We start from the raw sequence: 15,981 nt of genomic DNA on the forward strand, positions 1-15,981 counted from the left end.
TCATCAATAAAGAAAAAACTTTATTTGAAATTGTAATTTAGAAACTTGTTAATGCATGTCAATTAACCATAATTGTGAAGTGAAACATGTAATACGAATACTAAACCTTGAAACAACTTTGATCAAAGTTCCATTGACAAAATAATGTCAAAATAAACATCTCTATCACGATTGCTTCATTGTCACTTGAGATTTATTCTGTATAGATCACTTTTACATAGATAGAGAGGAAAACTATTACATTTACAAAATATTTTTATCGAGATCATCATTTAATAATTTTTTTACTCAAAAGTCATTACCTTTGTCTACTACTACGAATAACCTTAATAGCGGACAAAACTAGTTTCAATGTAAAACTAATAAATTTTGAAAGAGATACTAAAAAAGTGAATGTAGATTGTTAATGTTTTTGTGGGCAATAAAAAAAAGTAGAATTATTGATTATGAGCAACAGATAAAGTAAAAATAAAACAAAAAATTGGTTGTCTAACGCAGTGGGAAGTGGCGAGAGTGGGAAGTGGTCGTTGCTCTGTGAAACCAGCCTAACGCAGTGCCCTCCACACTATGAGCCAAGAAGCCCATGCCTTCGCACAGGCCCCGTGGCCCAACTCCCAGCTTGGAACGGGCAGGCCAGAATAAGCACCGCAAAGCCCAGCCAGTTGGTTCGGGCCAATATCCAACCAATTTGAGCCCCCACTTGGGTGATAAGCCCACGTTACTAGGCTCGGCGATACGTATACACATTTCACTCATTTATATATTACAACAACTTATACTAAGATATTGATGTGGGATAACACAAGAAACTTTTGGTGAATAAACACCTAAGAGAGTTCAATTGTACGTATAGCTAAGATACTACTACAACTTTCGTGTTAGAAAAATATTACTTTATTAAACTATTAATTAGAAAATCAATGTAAAAATTTATCCAATCCCTAAAAAGTTATCTCTTTGAACAATTCCCACACGTCAAGATTAAAGTTGCCAAATTAAGTAGTTGGCTGTCTTGGAAGTGAACATTGCTGCACTGCTAAGAAAATAATGTACCTTAAATTCTGTTGCCAATTCTGCTAATTTGGAGTTGCTTTTGTGTAAAAACAACTTAGAAGACACATGAAAGATGAGTAAGTCTTTGGCTTGTACGCATTGTAAACTATCAATAGTTTCTATATATAGAATTAGCTTGTGATCTTGGTGGCTCGCAATACCATTTTCGAATTCTGAAAATGTCGTTTTTAAGAGATTGTTTCGTTGCTTTTCTTGCTTGTGTTGTTGTTTACGAACCCTGTGTTCGAGCATGGAGCAAAGAGGGTCATGCCATGACTTGCAAAATTGCCCAGGTATTAATATCATTAGATAGACTAGTTTTTTGGAATGAATTCTTTTGTTTTTGTCCGACATCGGTTGCGTAGGGCAAGAAATGTGGGATTTATAGACCAAATGAACGTTATATATCTCCTCAAAATCTCTCACAAACTTCACATTCATAATTCCCATGAATACACACAGGACCTGCTGGAACCAGAGGCGAACCACGCCGTCCAAATGCTGCTGCCCGACTACGCGAAGGGAGATCTCTCGTCACTCTGCGTTTGGCCCGACCAAGTAAGGCACTGGTACAAGTACCGCTGGACAAGCCCTCTCCACTTCATAGACACGCCAGACCAAGCCTGCAACTTTAAGTATCAAAGTAAGCCAACAAAATCGTCCTCACTTTTACACTCTCAACTGATTGTAATAACATCTTATTTTGACAATGAATGAAAAATAGGGGATTGCCATGATGCAAAGGGTGTCAAGGACATGTGCGTCGCAGGCGCCATCCGCAACTTCACCGAGCAACTCTCACACTACCATCATGGCTCCTCTGACCGGCGCTGTAAGATACAACATACTTACTAGTTTTTTGGTTCTTCTGTTTGCTGTGTCGGCTTAGAATTTTTTTTTATGATTTTCAGATAACATGACAGAGGCCTTGTTGTTTTTAGCACACTTCATGGGAGACATCCATCAGGTAATGACCAAACCAGACACTATCATGTCTTTCTTTATGTGTGAATTCTTGGCGATTGGTCGGGTTTCGTCTTTGTTAGCCGATGCATGTCGGGTTCACGAGCGACGAAGGAGGGAACACCGTGGAGCTGCGCTGGTTCAGACACAAGTCGAATTTGCACCATGTGAGTGTTTGCTATAAAATCAGGTTTTAGATCATTTCATAGTATAGAGAAAAATGGAAAACTACTGAAAAAAAATTATAAAGTTGGATCAAATTTTGGTACATCAATCGGAAAAATAATGAAGTTTTAACACTATATATAACTATCCAATCCTACTTATACATATGAAAGAAATTAGGTTTCCCACATCGAAAGTTTAGTAGATGCAGTTTGGGAAGTGCACATATACAAAAGGAAGAAAGAAAAAGAGAAAACATACTTACCTGGACGGGGTCAATTGGCGATCCATAAGGCCAATGGCCTAGGTTGGCGACCTCCATTGCACTTAGGAGGGGCGCCCGCCTAAGGTCGGCCCAAGTGGTCGAGCCTACGTCATAATTTGTGTTAGAGGGGGCTTGCGTTCGCGCAGCCCCTGCCAATCCAAGTCCGATTTGTTGCCATCCAACACTTAAACCCACCTTAAGTGACTTTACTCAATCGTACTTCTTTTGTCTAGCTTTTTGCATTTTTTTAGGCTGTAATTTATTTATTTTTAAAGGTAAATAAAGTATTTTAATTGTAACGAAGAGACACTAAATTAACTCTAATTATCCTAATTAAATACCTTAATTTTAGTTATCATAATTAAATACTTTAATTCTTATTTGAAATATAAATAGTATAAGAAGTTTGAAATGAGTCTAAGTGATATTACATATCACATTTCTATCTTTATATTCATAATATTCTTCAATTTGATAACAAACTTCATGTTACCTTGAGACACGTATCACATAAACTGTATACTTTCTCCGTCATAAACAATAGTTCTTTCTGTGGACGACACAAATTTTTATAAGAAATAGATAAAGTATAAGACCGAGAGGAGAAAAACTAGGTGAAGTATGAAAAAGAAATTTTCTAATTTTTAGAAATTGGATTATTTTTTATGGACGTACCAAAATGAGACTATTTTTTGTGAAGATGGAGTATTACAACATAGACTAACTAAATTTTGCTGTAAGATAATTGCAAAGAATGTTAAATTTCATGGTTTTGAGGACTAATTTTCAAAGTTGTGAAATAAACCAGAATTTGACTGTATCTCATATTTTTCTTTTTCTGACCATTTGCCTTGTACTATAAAATACTCTTATGTCTACAAAGGAGCAGGGACGGATCTAATGTGCAATTAGGAGGGGCAAAACCCTCCCTCAAAATTTCATATCTATGTATAAATTCTATTGTAGAAAAAAATTAATATTAGTTTCTTCTTTAAATGCCCCTCCTCAAGCTCTTCAAATATCCCCACATGTATTTTTGCCCCTTCTATGATCATTTTCTAGATCCGTCCCTGCAAAGGAGGTAATCACCCTAGTTAAAGATCAAGATTAGATACTTCACTCTCTTGTCAAGTGGCAAATTGAGTGAGCATAACAGTATTGATTTCTTGCCCAATTAGGTGTGGGACAGAGAGATAATTCTTACAGCCGCCGCAGACTATTATGGAAAGGACATCAACCTCCTTCAACAACACATTCAAGGAAACTTCTCTCATGTAAGCTACCTAACACACTTTGCCTAAAACAAACTAAACCTTAAGCCCATCATTCATATATGATCAAAACATCAAAATTTACTTGCAAAATCCACTGTTGCTAACAGGGAATCTGGTCCAGTGATCTTGCCACCTGGAAGGAATGTAGTCACATTTCTTCTTGTGTCAACAAGTAAGCATATCAAATGCAAGAAACTATGAATGTAGTAGTAATGTTGGTGATCATAATCATAATGTATACATATTTGCAGGTATGCTGCTGAGAGTTTGGACATGGCTTGCAAATGGGGATACAAAGGTGTTGAGTCAGGGGAGACTCTTTCGGGTAAGGGGGGCCTGTTTTCCGATCAAAACGAACCCTCCATGGGTCTTAAGCCCCCACCCAAAAAAAATCTTTTTATAATATTATTGAAAAGCCCATATCACCAATACAAATTATAGAAAAAGTTCTTTTTTCAACATTTTGAATACGAAATATAGATTATACAATCTTTACTAAAAACTAATTTTGTGTCCGTCCCTATTGTTGACAGATGATTACTTCAACTCAAGATTGCCCATAGTTATGAAGCGGATAGCTCAGGGCGGAGTCCGGCTAGCAATGATATTGAACCGGGTTTTTGCCGGTGATAGCCTAGAGATGGAGGAGACTCTTGTTGCAGCTTGATTACTTAACTTTTAACAAATTAACTTCCTTCACTTTTGCATTATTTTTTTTATGTATATCATCTAACATAATTTATTTTTCTATTTCAAGATTTGTATATTCAGCTGTTATTCCGAAATATATGAATAGATAATTGCCTCGGAGAGAGAACTGATTATAGAGTGAGATAAAAAAAAGATTAGTTGTTTAATTGGGCCAACACATCTGTGACTTTAACGGGCATTATCCTTCCACTGCCGAGAGCGGCATTATCCTTCCACTGCCGAGAGCGGGAAGTGGTCGTTGCTCTGTGAAACCGGCCTAACGCAGTGCGTTCCTAGTCTAGGAGACCAGGACACCCATGCCTTCGCACAAAGCCCAGTCAGTGTTTTGGGCCAACACATAACCAAAATAATGCCCACCTTGGGTTATAGCATCGTTACAAGGCTCAGCAACAAAACTATACATTTGACACATTTCTATATTCCAACAATATATTTTATGATACCGATGTGGGAAAAATATTATTAACAACAAAGTCAATGTAAAATAATGTCCAATCCCTAAAAAATTATCTCTTTGAACAATTTCCATACGCCAAGAATAAAGTTGCCAAATTAAGTAGTTGGCTGTCTTGGAAGTGAGCATTGCTAAGAAACTTAGAAGACACATGAAAGAAGAGTAGTCTTTGGGTTCAATAATTTCTATTATATGACTCACCATATCGATTCTGGAATTCCAAAAATGTTGTTTTTAAGAGGAATTAGGCAGATGTAAAATTGATTTATAGCAGATATAGAAAAAAAAATAAAAATTGGTTGTTTAATTGGGCCAACACATCTGACTTTACGGGCAAGTGACGCACCGGCCTGTTATCCTTCCACTGCCGAGAGCGGGAAGTGGTCGTTGCTCTGTGAAACCAGCCTAACGCGGTGCCCTCCACACTATGAGCCAAGAAGCCCATGCCTTCGCACAGGCCCCGTGGCCCAACTCCCAGCTTGGAACGGGCAGGCCAGAATAAGCACCACAAAGCCCAGCCAGTTGGTTCGGACCAATATCCAACCAATTTAATGCCCCCACTTGGGTTACAAGCCAACGTTACAAGGCCCGGCGACATGATTATTCATTTAACTCATTTATATACTACAACAACTTATGTTATGATATCGATGTGGGATAATACACAAGAAACGTTTTGGTGAATAACCACCTAGAATTAAGAGCTCGATGTTTTTGGTCCTTAATGCTGCTGCCCGACTGCGCGAAGGGAAATCTCTTGTCGCTCTGCGTTTGGCCCGACTGAGTAAGACCCTGGTACAAGTGCCGCTGGACAAGCCCTCTCCACCTCATCGACACACCAGACCAAGCCTGCAACTTCAAGTATCAAAGTAAGTCAACAACATTATCCTCACTTTCACACTCTTAACTGATTTGTAGTAATAACATTTGATGTTGATAATAAATGAATGAATGAACATAGGGGATTGCCATGATGCAAAGGGTGTCAAGGACATGTGCCTCGCAGGCGCCATCCGCAACTTCACCGAGCAACTCTCACACTACCATCATGTCTCCTCTGACCGGCGCTGTAAGATACATCGGACTAGGTTTTTGAGATTAGTTTTTCTGTTTAGTCTGTCGGCTTTTATTTCATTTTTATGATTTTCACCTTTTCAGATAACATGACAGATGCTAACATATCTTTATGTGTGAATTCTTGGTGATTGATCGGGTTTCGTCTTTGTTAGCCAATGCATGTCGGATTCACGAGTGACGAAGGATGGAACACCGTGGAGCTGCGTTGGTTCAGACACAAGTCGAATTTGCACCGGCTTATGAGATCATGCTACTACTATCTTATTTAGCTATTTTCTTGCTAAGAATAATACTTCACATGTAAGTAATTATATATAAAAATAAAAAGAGAGAAAAAGGGAAAAAACTGTCTAAAAACATGAAATGTAAATTTTGGTCTATTGGCAACTTTGAAAATCAGCCAAAAAAAATCTTGAAGGTTAACATTGTTTACAATTGTTCCTTGGATTTTAATCGTATCCGATATAGCATCTGAATTTCGAGTTTATATTTTCATCTGAATCTTTATATTCGGAATATTTGCTATTTCACAACAAACTTCACATATACTCAATCATATAATCTATTTGAGACATGTATGCGTCACATCAATAATATATTACTCCACATGTATACGACCTATATTTCGAACAATGTTACTTTATGACGGCATTGATTTCTTCCCCAATTAGGTGTGGGACAGTGAGATAAAACAACACATCCAAGGAAATTTTACTCATGTATGCTACCTAACATCCTTTGCTTAAAATAAACTAAACCCCATCATTCATATATGATCAAAACATCAAAATTTAGTTGCAAAAATGCATCGTTGCAAGCAGGGAATCTGGTCCAGTGATCTCTCCTCCTAGAGAGAATGTGGTCACGTATCTTTTTGTGTCATCAAAAGTATCTTTACCAACAAATACAAGAAACTATGAATGTATGCAGTAAAGTTGGTGTTTAGAAATTATAATTATGTAGTTTGCAGGTATACTGCTGAGAGTTCGGACATGGCTTGCAAATGGGGATACAAAGGTTGAGGCAGGGGAAACTCTTTTCGGGTAAGGAGGGCCCGTTTTCCGATCAAAACGAACGACCCTCGATGGGTCCTAAGCCCCTACCGAAAAAAATGTTTTTTATAATATTATCGATTATTTAATATTTTAGTATAAATTAGGTCTCATATAAAATCTCGTATCGCCCATTTTGAATACAAAATATGGATTATACAGTCTTTACTAAAAACAACTTATGTGTCCATCTGTGCTCATATCACCATATAAAAAAATTCTTTTCAACATTTCGAATACGAAATATAGATTATAGTCTTTATTGAAAGCTAATTATGCATCTACCCTTGTCTGTTGACGGATGATTACATCAACTCAAGATTGCCCATTGTAATGAAGCGGATAGCCCAGGTGGAGTCCGGCTAGCTATGATATTGAACCGGGCATTTCAAAAACTGGTGGAGCATTTTATAAGAGTACTAAGTAATAGTATCTCATTAACTCACATTTCACAATAAAATTAAAGTAGTAGTGTATAGAAATAAAAATACACAAAATATTACTCCCTCCATTCCATAGTAATAGGGACGTTTTTCCATTTCCGTCCGTTCCATAGTAATAGAGTCATTTCCCTTTTTAGTAAAAGTCAACACATTTTTCCACACATACTTTACTCTCACTTACTTTTTTCTATCTTCATCTCTCTACCTTTTTCATTTTTCACTTTATTCTCTCTTTACTTAACTCACCTAACACAATTTTTCTTAATCTTCGTGCCGAAAAGTTTTGCCTCTATTACTATGGAACGGAGGGAGTACTTATTTACGTTTCTTAAAACTCGAGCTGCCAAATAATACGAACGTCAATCTTCACATTTCTTAAAACCCACCCTCGTAAAACAGGACTAAAACAGGACGTGCATTGGTAGACGAAGGGAGTAGTATAATTAAGGCATATTCCCATCGCACACATTGATCAATAGGGTTTATGGCCAACGTATCTATTTACAGTAACATTTTTAAACGTATAAAACCAACCTCCTTTGAGATTTCAGCATTCGCAGAATTTTGACAGTAAGCAAAATTTGTCAAGCCGCGAATCCACCAGGTATCTCACCAAACTTTCTTCTTCAGCAATGTTTTCCATTTTGTAAGCTTCGTTTCTGCAAAATATCGTAATTTAATTGATAATCATGTGTTTAATTTTAATTTATTCATCTCCGAACATGGCGATTGCATTTCGTTTCATCATTTTCGCTTTTTTTGCGTCGAAAAGCACGCATTCCGCCAATCAGGAGAGCTCATGATCGTTTTCTCTCACATAAACCCTGCAAACACTTGCACAAATTTTTATATAATTACATTTTGTATTAGGTGCGAATTTCTGCTCGCGCCGAGTAGATCTAAGTTCTAAACAACTCTGTGTTGATTTGAGTGCGTTTCTGGTTGTTTTTGTTATCAGTGATGAAGTCTGTGTTGAGATGATTCATTTCGTCATACGATCAGTTGTAACGTTTGGATGAGTTTCTAAACAAAGTAATCGGACTTAGCGCCCATGCTCTGCCGATTTTTGTTTTTATTGTTTTTAAATTCTGTTTTTTGCTGATAGTTATCGTTCTGTTAGAACAGAAAAGGCCTAGTTGTCGAACCCTTGATTTTACATAGTAGAAATAGGACTCTTGATGTTTGCTTCTTTCATTGAGACTGGGATTGAGGGATTGAGTATTTTTTTTTTGTCGGTAAGACTGTTATATACTTAATATCTGAGAAATCATAGATATGTTTTGTTGTTAGATCAGAGCTAGTTTTGTGTTTTCTTGAGTAATTCTCTGTTGATTCAGGTATGAAATTGGAAATTATTTAGAGATTGACAGCTAACAAGTAGACTTGATAGTATTTCATTAGGCTTACAATGAATTTTGCTGCTTCTTGCCTTTTAGTTAATGTATTTTTTGATGTCACTGTCTTTACTTCTCCACATTCTTTGGAGTTTAAGGTTCTTCCATAGTAAGATCATTTGGTTTTCTTCCTCTGTATATATAACTGGTGCTTGAACATTTTGGGCAGTGAAATTTATAGAGAAATTCTTCTTCGTGCCCCAAAATGGCGTTGGCGAGAATAGCTAGAAACGGTTGCCAACAATCCAGAGGTGCAGCAGGTAGATATGCTATAGTAGGGAACATGCTCGGTGAGGAATCATCATCAGTGAGCAAGTCTCATTCACCTTTCAGTGGGAGATTCACAGCTTTCAACCAAAATGTCACACCATATAGCAGCAATCTCCCGTTTTTCTCGACCACTGGTGGGCTTCCCACTGCAGCTCTTGGCAGTAGGGGGCTGAGGACAACTCCTCGATATGAATATGCTCACGCACAAGCTGCAGTCGAGGAATCTGATTCAGAATGTGAGAATCTTAAGTATCCTACCCTTGAAGCAACAAAGCCCGGTGAGAAGCCTCGGGTGGTTGTTATTGGCAGTGGGTGGGCAGCGTGTCGATTCCTTAAAGGGCTCAACACCAAGGTATATGATGTTGTCTGTATATCGCCTAGGAATCACATGGTCTTCACACCTTTGCTTGCCTCAACTTGCGTCGGAACCTTGGAGTTCCGTTCAGTAGCTGAGCCTGTTAATCAGATCCAGACAGCTTTAGCAAAGGAACCAAACTCGTATTTTTTCCTTGCTTCATGCAATGGTCTTGACACGGACAAGCGTGAAGTAAGTAGCTTCGTATATTCATGTTATGTATTTGAGTTGATTCAGAAGCACCATGTAATGACATTCAATCTACCTTTACCATATCAGGTGCTCTGTGAAACAGCAGCTGAAGGTGGAGAGACACACCGATTCAAAGTCGCGTACGACAAACTGGTAATTGCTTCAGGAGCCGAACCAGTGACCTTCGGCATCAAGGGAGTCGAAGAACATGCTTTCTTTCTGCGAGAGGTCTCTCATGCGCAGGAAATAAGGAAGAGGCTTCTTCTAAACCTGATGCTCTCTCAATATCCAGGTGATCTTTTATGCATATATAAATGATGATTTGGGTGATCTAATTGCGCTCTTGTACTAACTTTAATGGACGTTGTTGCAGGCGTGTCAGAGGAAGAAAAGGAGAGGCTACTGCACTGTGTTGTGATTGGTGGAGGACCTACTGGTGTGGAATTTAGTGGAGAGTTGAGTGATTTTATTATAAGAGATGTTTGCCAGAGGTATGCTCATGTCAAAAACTACATACAAGTGACTCTCATTGAGGTATGCCCAATCCTTGTGTTAGCTCATTAACTTGTCTTTTTTTATTATCTTTCACCATTACTATTCTTATTAGGCAAATGAAATTCTATCATCATTTGACGTCGGATTAAGGCAATATGCAACAAAGCACTTAACAAAGGTAATTTTCAAGCACTTATCCCTTTTGGTTGGAAGTATATCTATACTTGATCGTTGTTTACCCAAATCAGTGTGGTGTGCGCCTTGTGCGTGGGGTCGTTAAAGAGGTGCACCCGAATAAGATAGTTCTCAGCGATGGAAGCGATGTTCCCTATGGTCTCCTAGTCTGGTCTACCGGAGTTGGTCCCTCGAAACTTGTAAAGTCACTCTTGCTCCCCAAGGCTCCCGGTGGAAGGTAATACTACTGAACCGATCCTTATGTTCTGCGTTCATCGCGGTTTATATGAAACGGGATGTATTGCAGGATTGGTATCGATGACTGGCTTCGAGTCCCATCAGTGGAAGATGTGTTCGCCATTGGTGACTGCGCTGGATTTGTTGAAGGGGTCGGGAGGCCAGTGCTTCCCGCTCTAGCTCAGGTGAGACTTCATTCGTCATCACTCGTCTTCTTCATTTGCTACCAAACTCAAAACTAGAGATATGCACATTATCATCTAGAAGGAGAAAATGACGCAGAATATATACCATTTATCTTGATCAGGTTGCGGAGCGGCAAGGGAAGTATCTAGTTGAGCTGTTCAACAGAGTAGGGAAACAGGGAGGAGGCAAGGCCTCGTCCGGCAAAGATATTCCCCTGGGTGACCCGTTTGTCTACAAGCATCTCGGAAGCATGGCGTCTGTGGGGCGCTACAAGGCCTTGGTCGATCTCCGCCAGTCCAAGGTAACTTTTCATGACATTCTATTTCAACAAATGAGCTCATAAAAACAAGTCATTTAATAGAATACATCTTGGTGTGGCAGGATGCAAAGGGTTTATCACTAGCTGGCTTCCTAAGCTGGTTCATCTGGCGCTCGGCCTATCTCACGCGAGTGATCAGCTGGAGAAACAGATTTTACGTTGCCATCAACTGGGCAACCACACTCGTTTTCGGCAGAGACAACTCCAGGATCTAATGTTGCAGCATCTAATGTTGCAGCATCTAATGTTGCAGCATCTACCACAACTTGAATTCTATGATGTTCTATTTCTCTATACTATGTCCAAAAGAAAACACATTGAGCAGCAGAAGCATGCCCATGTCATATAAACTAAATATTCACAAGTTCGATAAATTTATATCGTTATGTCGTCACAATCTCAAGTTACTGAGAAGAACTCAAACTATACAAGAATTTACAAATTACCAGACAACATAGGTACTTTCCTTCCCCTTATCTAAACTTAAACCTCTGCCCACAATAAATCAAGGCTGGGTTGTTCCTAAACACAAGTGGAATATGGATAATCTAAGTCTAACTCAAAAGAGCATCCGCTGTTCCTCTTGTGAAAGCTGAGAACGAAAAGAACCATACCATAATCCAGCACAGATAGCACAACGACTTTAAATATACAAGTCATTTACCTGACATGGGAATCGTAGGGATCAAATAGGTGGTCAGGGATAATCACTGGCAACTTATCAATGTACATAAACAGCCTCTTCAAATTCTCCCTTGTTATGGCAGCCATGTCTAGCACGTCCTTGTTTTCGAGAAGCACCCATAGATCACCGGAGTTTACCCTCTTTAAGCTGTCACGACAGAAAGGGCAAGATTGTGATCTTGAACGCCTGCAGTTAGAATTATAAGTTATTTAGTGGAGAGAAATCAAAGCCATCGACGTTAAACAGTTATGGATCTGGCACAGTCTCACATAATTGCATGTGCTCCTCTCTTTAAAGGGCCAACAAAAATTACATATGGAATTTAGACCTGCCTAGTTTCACCCCCGAGGAGACGAGCGTTAACCTAACCTAACAGAAAACAGATACCAACATGCATGGAATAGAAAAACAACAGCACTTCGATACTAAAAGACAAAAACTAAATATTTGATGTAACTAAAGTTAATGCTAAGCCAAGACATTATTTGATGTGTAGTTCTCTACTACGATACATGACGCAACCATATGATGGACCGCAACAGCAATAATTCTAATCCAGCAACAAAGATATCTGTTTTGAACTCTCTACAAAGAACTTAGAAAATATTTAAACAAAGCAGTAGCATACCATTCTCTGTAGCATTTGAGGCAAATGGCATGATTACAGCTGGGTAAGACAATCTTACTATTAGTCTCCATGCAAATACCACATTCTTCTTCCCTCTCGACATCCAATTCCCAGCAATGCCTGAGATCATCTTCATCCTTCCTTCTGTATCTCTCCAGACATACAGCTTTCTGTTTCTTATCTTCTGAATCAGTAACACCTTTCTGAAGTTGCATTAAAGATGGATATATAACAGCTGTGCACAAGATATACTTCTTTTTCAGAACAGAGCTGATTATAACTGCCTTAGAAGAAATGTAATCTATTAGAAAGTAAAAAAAAAAAAAAAACAGGAAGTTTACCATAGAACTCTCGAATGCTCGCTTTCCTCTCATGAGTGGACATAGTGGTGGTGCCATCAGCATATACCTGTGCAATTGAACAAGAATTAAGGTGAATCGCGACAGGCATTGTAGGAAATCACATTATACAGGGCATAAGACTAACCTTATAGATTAAGATCCGCAGCAGTCCGAGAGCTCCGGCAAGGTGGCAATCAGTCCATTGAACTAGAAATAGGAAAATGTGGGCAGCTGGACTGTATGACATTCTCATTTGAAGGCACGCGCCATCATACTCCCTCGGAAAATCAGATGCACTGTAAGGATGTTAGAACATTAATTATACTAATTCAACAGATGAAATGGTAATGGATAATCTAAACCAGGTTACACCTAGCAATTAACATAATTGAGAGGGGAACTCCAGTTGAGAGGAATCAAAATCCAAATACACGACTAATTTTTGGAGGATCATACAGAGAATAATTATAATTTTGGCAAGAGGCAATTAATTCATAGCAACAGAGTATTCCAAATTCCAATTAATATGAAATTTCCCCAAATTTTAATCCAAAATAGGAGGGGAACAGAAAAAATAGAGAGAAAAACAATACCACTTCAAGAGAAATATCTGAGAAGTTAAATAAAAAGTAGTGACTCCTGAAAATGATAATTATTGATACCAATACGACAAGCTGAAGCAACAGATAAAGTGAAAGCCAAACCATCATCATTCATTAATTACAAAAATTGCCAGATCATATGCAGAATCTGGATTCTAATCATCACACCAGCACAAAGAGCGTTTTCGATTTCATAGAAATTTTATAAATAAACAAATTATAGCTCCAAACACAGAAACCGCAACAGAAAATTTCCGACGAATAAGCGAAAAAGCAAAAAAAAAAAAAAACCATAAAATTGCGTTAATTATTCAAAAATAAACTGTAGAAAACAAAAAAAAAATCGAGCAATGAAATTGTTTGATCACGAGAAGCTCCAAATTATCCAACGAAAAAAAAGGAGAGGCAGAGGAAATGGAAAAAGAGCTTTACTCACATAGTATTAGCATGCTGAATATCGGCTTCAAGGACTTTGAGCGAGTCTCTGAAAGACTTTCGTATTGGACTTCCGCCGCTCACATACATCTCTTCTCCTACGAAAATTTTCCTTTTCCCCAAATATTTTTCGAGGATCAAACAATCATCCGCGCTGATTATAAACGGAAATTTTCAACTCCGTTGAAAATTGAAAACTGAACTTGGATTGGATTTGATATTTGGAAGGATAGATGTTTCTGGAGATGTTTTGAATTTTTATTTTATTTTGTATGTATAGAATTTGGAAGAAATTTCTGAAACTGTCACTCTCACTCTCACTCACACACTCTCTCTCTGAAATTTAGAGCTTTCATCTTGGATATATGAGAGAGAATAGATAGAGGGGACACGTCGACGGGAGTGGGTGAGTAGGGATAATTTCCCTTTTTATAATTTTGTACAGTACTTATTTAATTGCATTAAATTATACCCTAATAATTACTGTTATTAATCATTCTAGCATATATTTCAAAATATTGTTACAATTAAATTATGCCATGGGTATTACTGTACTAGGGTGGTTTCTTTGCATAATTGTTTTTCTATAAAACTATTGATATTTTATTTTACAACAAATTGTCTTTTTTTATATTTTTGGAAATAAGGTTATACTTTATCCGTTCACAAACAATAATTATATTTATTATTTTTGTTTGTCCACAAAATTTAATCTCTTTTCATTTTGGTAAGTTTTTTTTCTTCTAATCTCATTACTGATATTCTCGATTTATCTTTTTATTTTTCTCTTATTTTATTGATCATGCAACTATATTAAAATTATTGAGAGTAGAGAAAAGAGAATAATTGATAGTAGAGAAAGAGAATAATTGTCTGCAGTTTTAAAAATTGCTGGTATGGGAAAAATATTGATTTTAGCTATTGACTGAATTTTATAGTACTACTGTATTTGATATTTTTATACTATCATAATTCATAATTATTCTTGTTCTCCAAATAAAATTGTAATAGATTTACTAGTATAGAATATTTTAGATATAGAATTTTGGTTTAAATTTATTAGATTATTATACATGGTTTATATTATTTGATTCACCTAATCATACCTTATCTTAGCATTGACCTAAATTTAAATTCGGTAAGCTTATCATACTTTTATAATTTATTTAATAAAAGTTGATTATTGACATTTTATAGCTTATCCAAACTTATGTAGCGTTATCAAAAGACAAACTATATACTATGTTGTCAATTTTCCTCATAATTTTAATCAGTTGACTACCTAAAGAGATACAATCATGCATTCATACACTTATTTCATAGTAGTAGTATTATGATAAACACAAATATTCTAAAGCATTATGATTTCACAATTATTAGTAAACACAAATTCAAATTATGATGTCTGGTGTTGGCCTATCCACAAAGAAAAAATTATATATTGTTTATTTTAATTGAAAAGATATGGATGGTGGTAATTAATTTCAAGCCACTCCCTTTGTACAGAAAATTCTAAACCTCTCTTTCTATATACAGAAAATCTTGTTATCATAGTTAAGTAACATAATGCAGCTTTTATTGGATTCTTCCCATCCAAATTTAACATTGATGTGAGATGAAGCAATATTTATTAGTGAATAGTGGATAAGTGGGGCAAAATTAGATGTAGTTCTATCCATAATCCACAGCCCCACTATAGCACCCCACTTTATCAATACTTAATGAATTAATAATTTGTCCAATACAATTATTTTAAGTTTATTCAGTTCCAACTTGAAGTTAATAACTATAAGTAATCTTTATTAAATTAATAGGATTGCAATCTCTCTCCTTGTAATAAGTAGAGCCTCTTCAAAATAATAGTATTACTAAATATTTTAACCGGTTCAAACATGATGTCATTAAGTAAATTAATAATTTTTAAAAGATTATTTTATAAATAGTTATATGATCCTATCAATATCATAAACTAATAATCTTATGCATTTCTTTATTTAATTAAATTTCAAATTTTGTCGAATTTAAGTGATACATAAGGGTGCCTGCCGAATCATTCTTAAACTACTCCCCCCTCTCACCAATAAATAATCTATTTTATCATTTTTCATCGTCAATAAAAGTCTCATTTACCATTTTTTATAATAAACTCTCATTCCACTAACGTCATCTCACTTTTATTAATAAAATTAATATATAAAAGTAGGACTCACC

General features: G+C 36.7%; 3 protein-coding genes and 1 non-coding gene across 5 annotated transcripts; 3 read left to right on the forward strand and 1 right to left on the reverse strand.

The window, feature by feature from the left end:
* Window positions 1-1,126: 1,126 nt before the first annotated feature.
* LOC125188500 (endonuclease 1-like) lies at window positions 1,127-4,530 on the forward strand. Its single transcript, XM_048085366.1, has 10 exons — window positions 1,127-1,130; window positions 1,183-1,346; window positions 1,516-1,696; window positions 1,778-1,885; window positions 1,965-2,020; window positions 2,100-2,183; window positions 3,625-3,720; window positions 3,828-3,892; window positions 3,972-4,045; window positions 4,254-4,530. Exons 1-10 carry the CDS (start codon window positions 1,127-1,129, stop codon window positions 4,385-4,387), a joined length of 966 nt encoding a protein of 321 aa, XP_047941323.1. The 3' UTR covers window positions 4,388-4,530.
* Window positions 2,439-2,599, forward strand: LOC125202932. Its single transcript, XR_007173261.1, has one exon. It is a non-coding gene; the product is annotated as a U1 spliceosomal RNA (small nuclear RNA).
* Window positions 4,531-7,957: 3,427 nt separating the features above from the next.
* Window positions 7,958-11,476, forward strand: LOC125200687 (internal alternative NAD(P)H-ubiquinone oxidoreductase A1, mitochondrial-like). Its single transcript, XM_048098421.1, has 9 exons — window positions 7,958-8,061; window positions 9,021-9,668; window positions 9,756-9,960; window positions 10,042-10,202; window positions 10,276-10,341; window positions 10,412-10,575; window positions 10,645-10,759; window positions 10,882-11,061; window positions 11,142-11,476. The coding sequence occupies exons 2-9, from the start codon at window positions 9,057-9,059 to the stop codon at window positions 11,292-11,294; spliced, it is 1,656 nt and encodes a 551-aa protein (XP_047954378.1). The 5' UTR covers window positions 7,958-8,061; window positions 9,021-9,056; the 3' UTR covers window positions 11,295-11,476.
* On the reverse strand, window positions 7,990-14,117 carry LOC125200688 (E3 ubiquitin-protein ligase AIRP2-like). 2 transcript variants are annotated; one of them, XM_048098422.1, is made up of 6 exons: window positions 13,772-14,117; window positions 12,879-13,029; window positions 12,734-12,800; window positions 12,393-12,627; window positions 11,744-11,950; window positions 7,990-8,116 (listed from the first exon to the last, which is right to left on the reverse strand). In XM_048098422.1, exons 1-6 carry the CDS (start codon window positions 13,858-13,860, stop codon window positions 8,005-8,007), a joined length of 861 nt encoding a protein of 286 aa, XP_047954379.1. In that variant the 5' UTR covers window positions 13,861-14,117; the 3' UTR covers window positions 7,990-8,004. The 2 variants fall into 2 exon arrangements, with proteins under 2 accessions (XP_047954379.1, XP_047954380.1); XM_048098423.1 differs by lacking the exon at window positions 7,990-8,116 and adding an exon at window positions 11,426-11,671 and having other exon boundaries at window positions 13,772-14,114.
* Between the last annotated feature and the right edge of the window lie 1,864 nt (window positions 14,118-15,981).

The sequence above is a fragment of the Salvia hispanica genome, chromosome 1, assembly GCF_023119035.1.
Source record: "Salvia hispanica cultivar TCC Black 2014 chromosome 1, UniMelb_Shisp_WGS_1.0, whole genome shotgun sequence".
In the NCBI taxonomy this organism is placed as follows: domain Eukaryota; kingdom Viridiplantae; phylum Streptophyta; class Magnoliopsida; order Lamiales; family Lamiaceae; genus Salvia; species Salvia hispanica.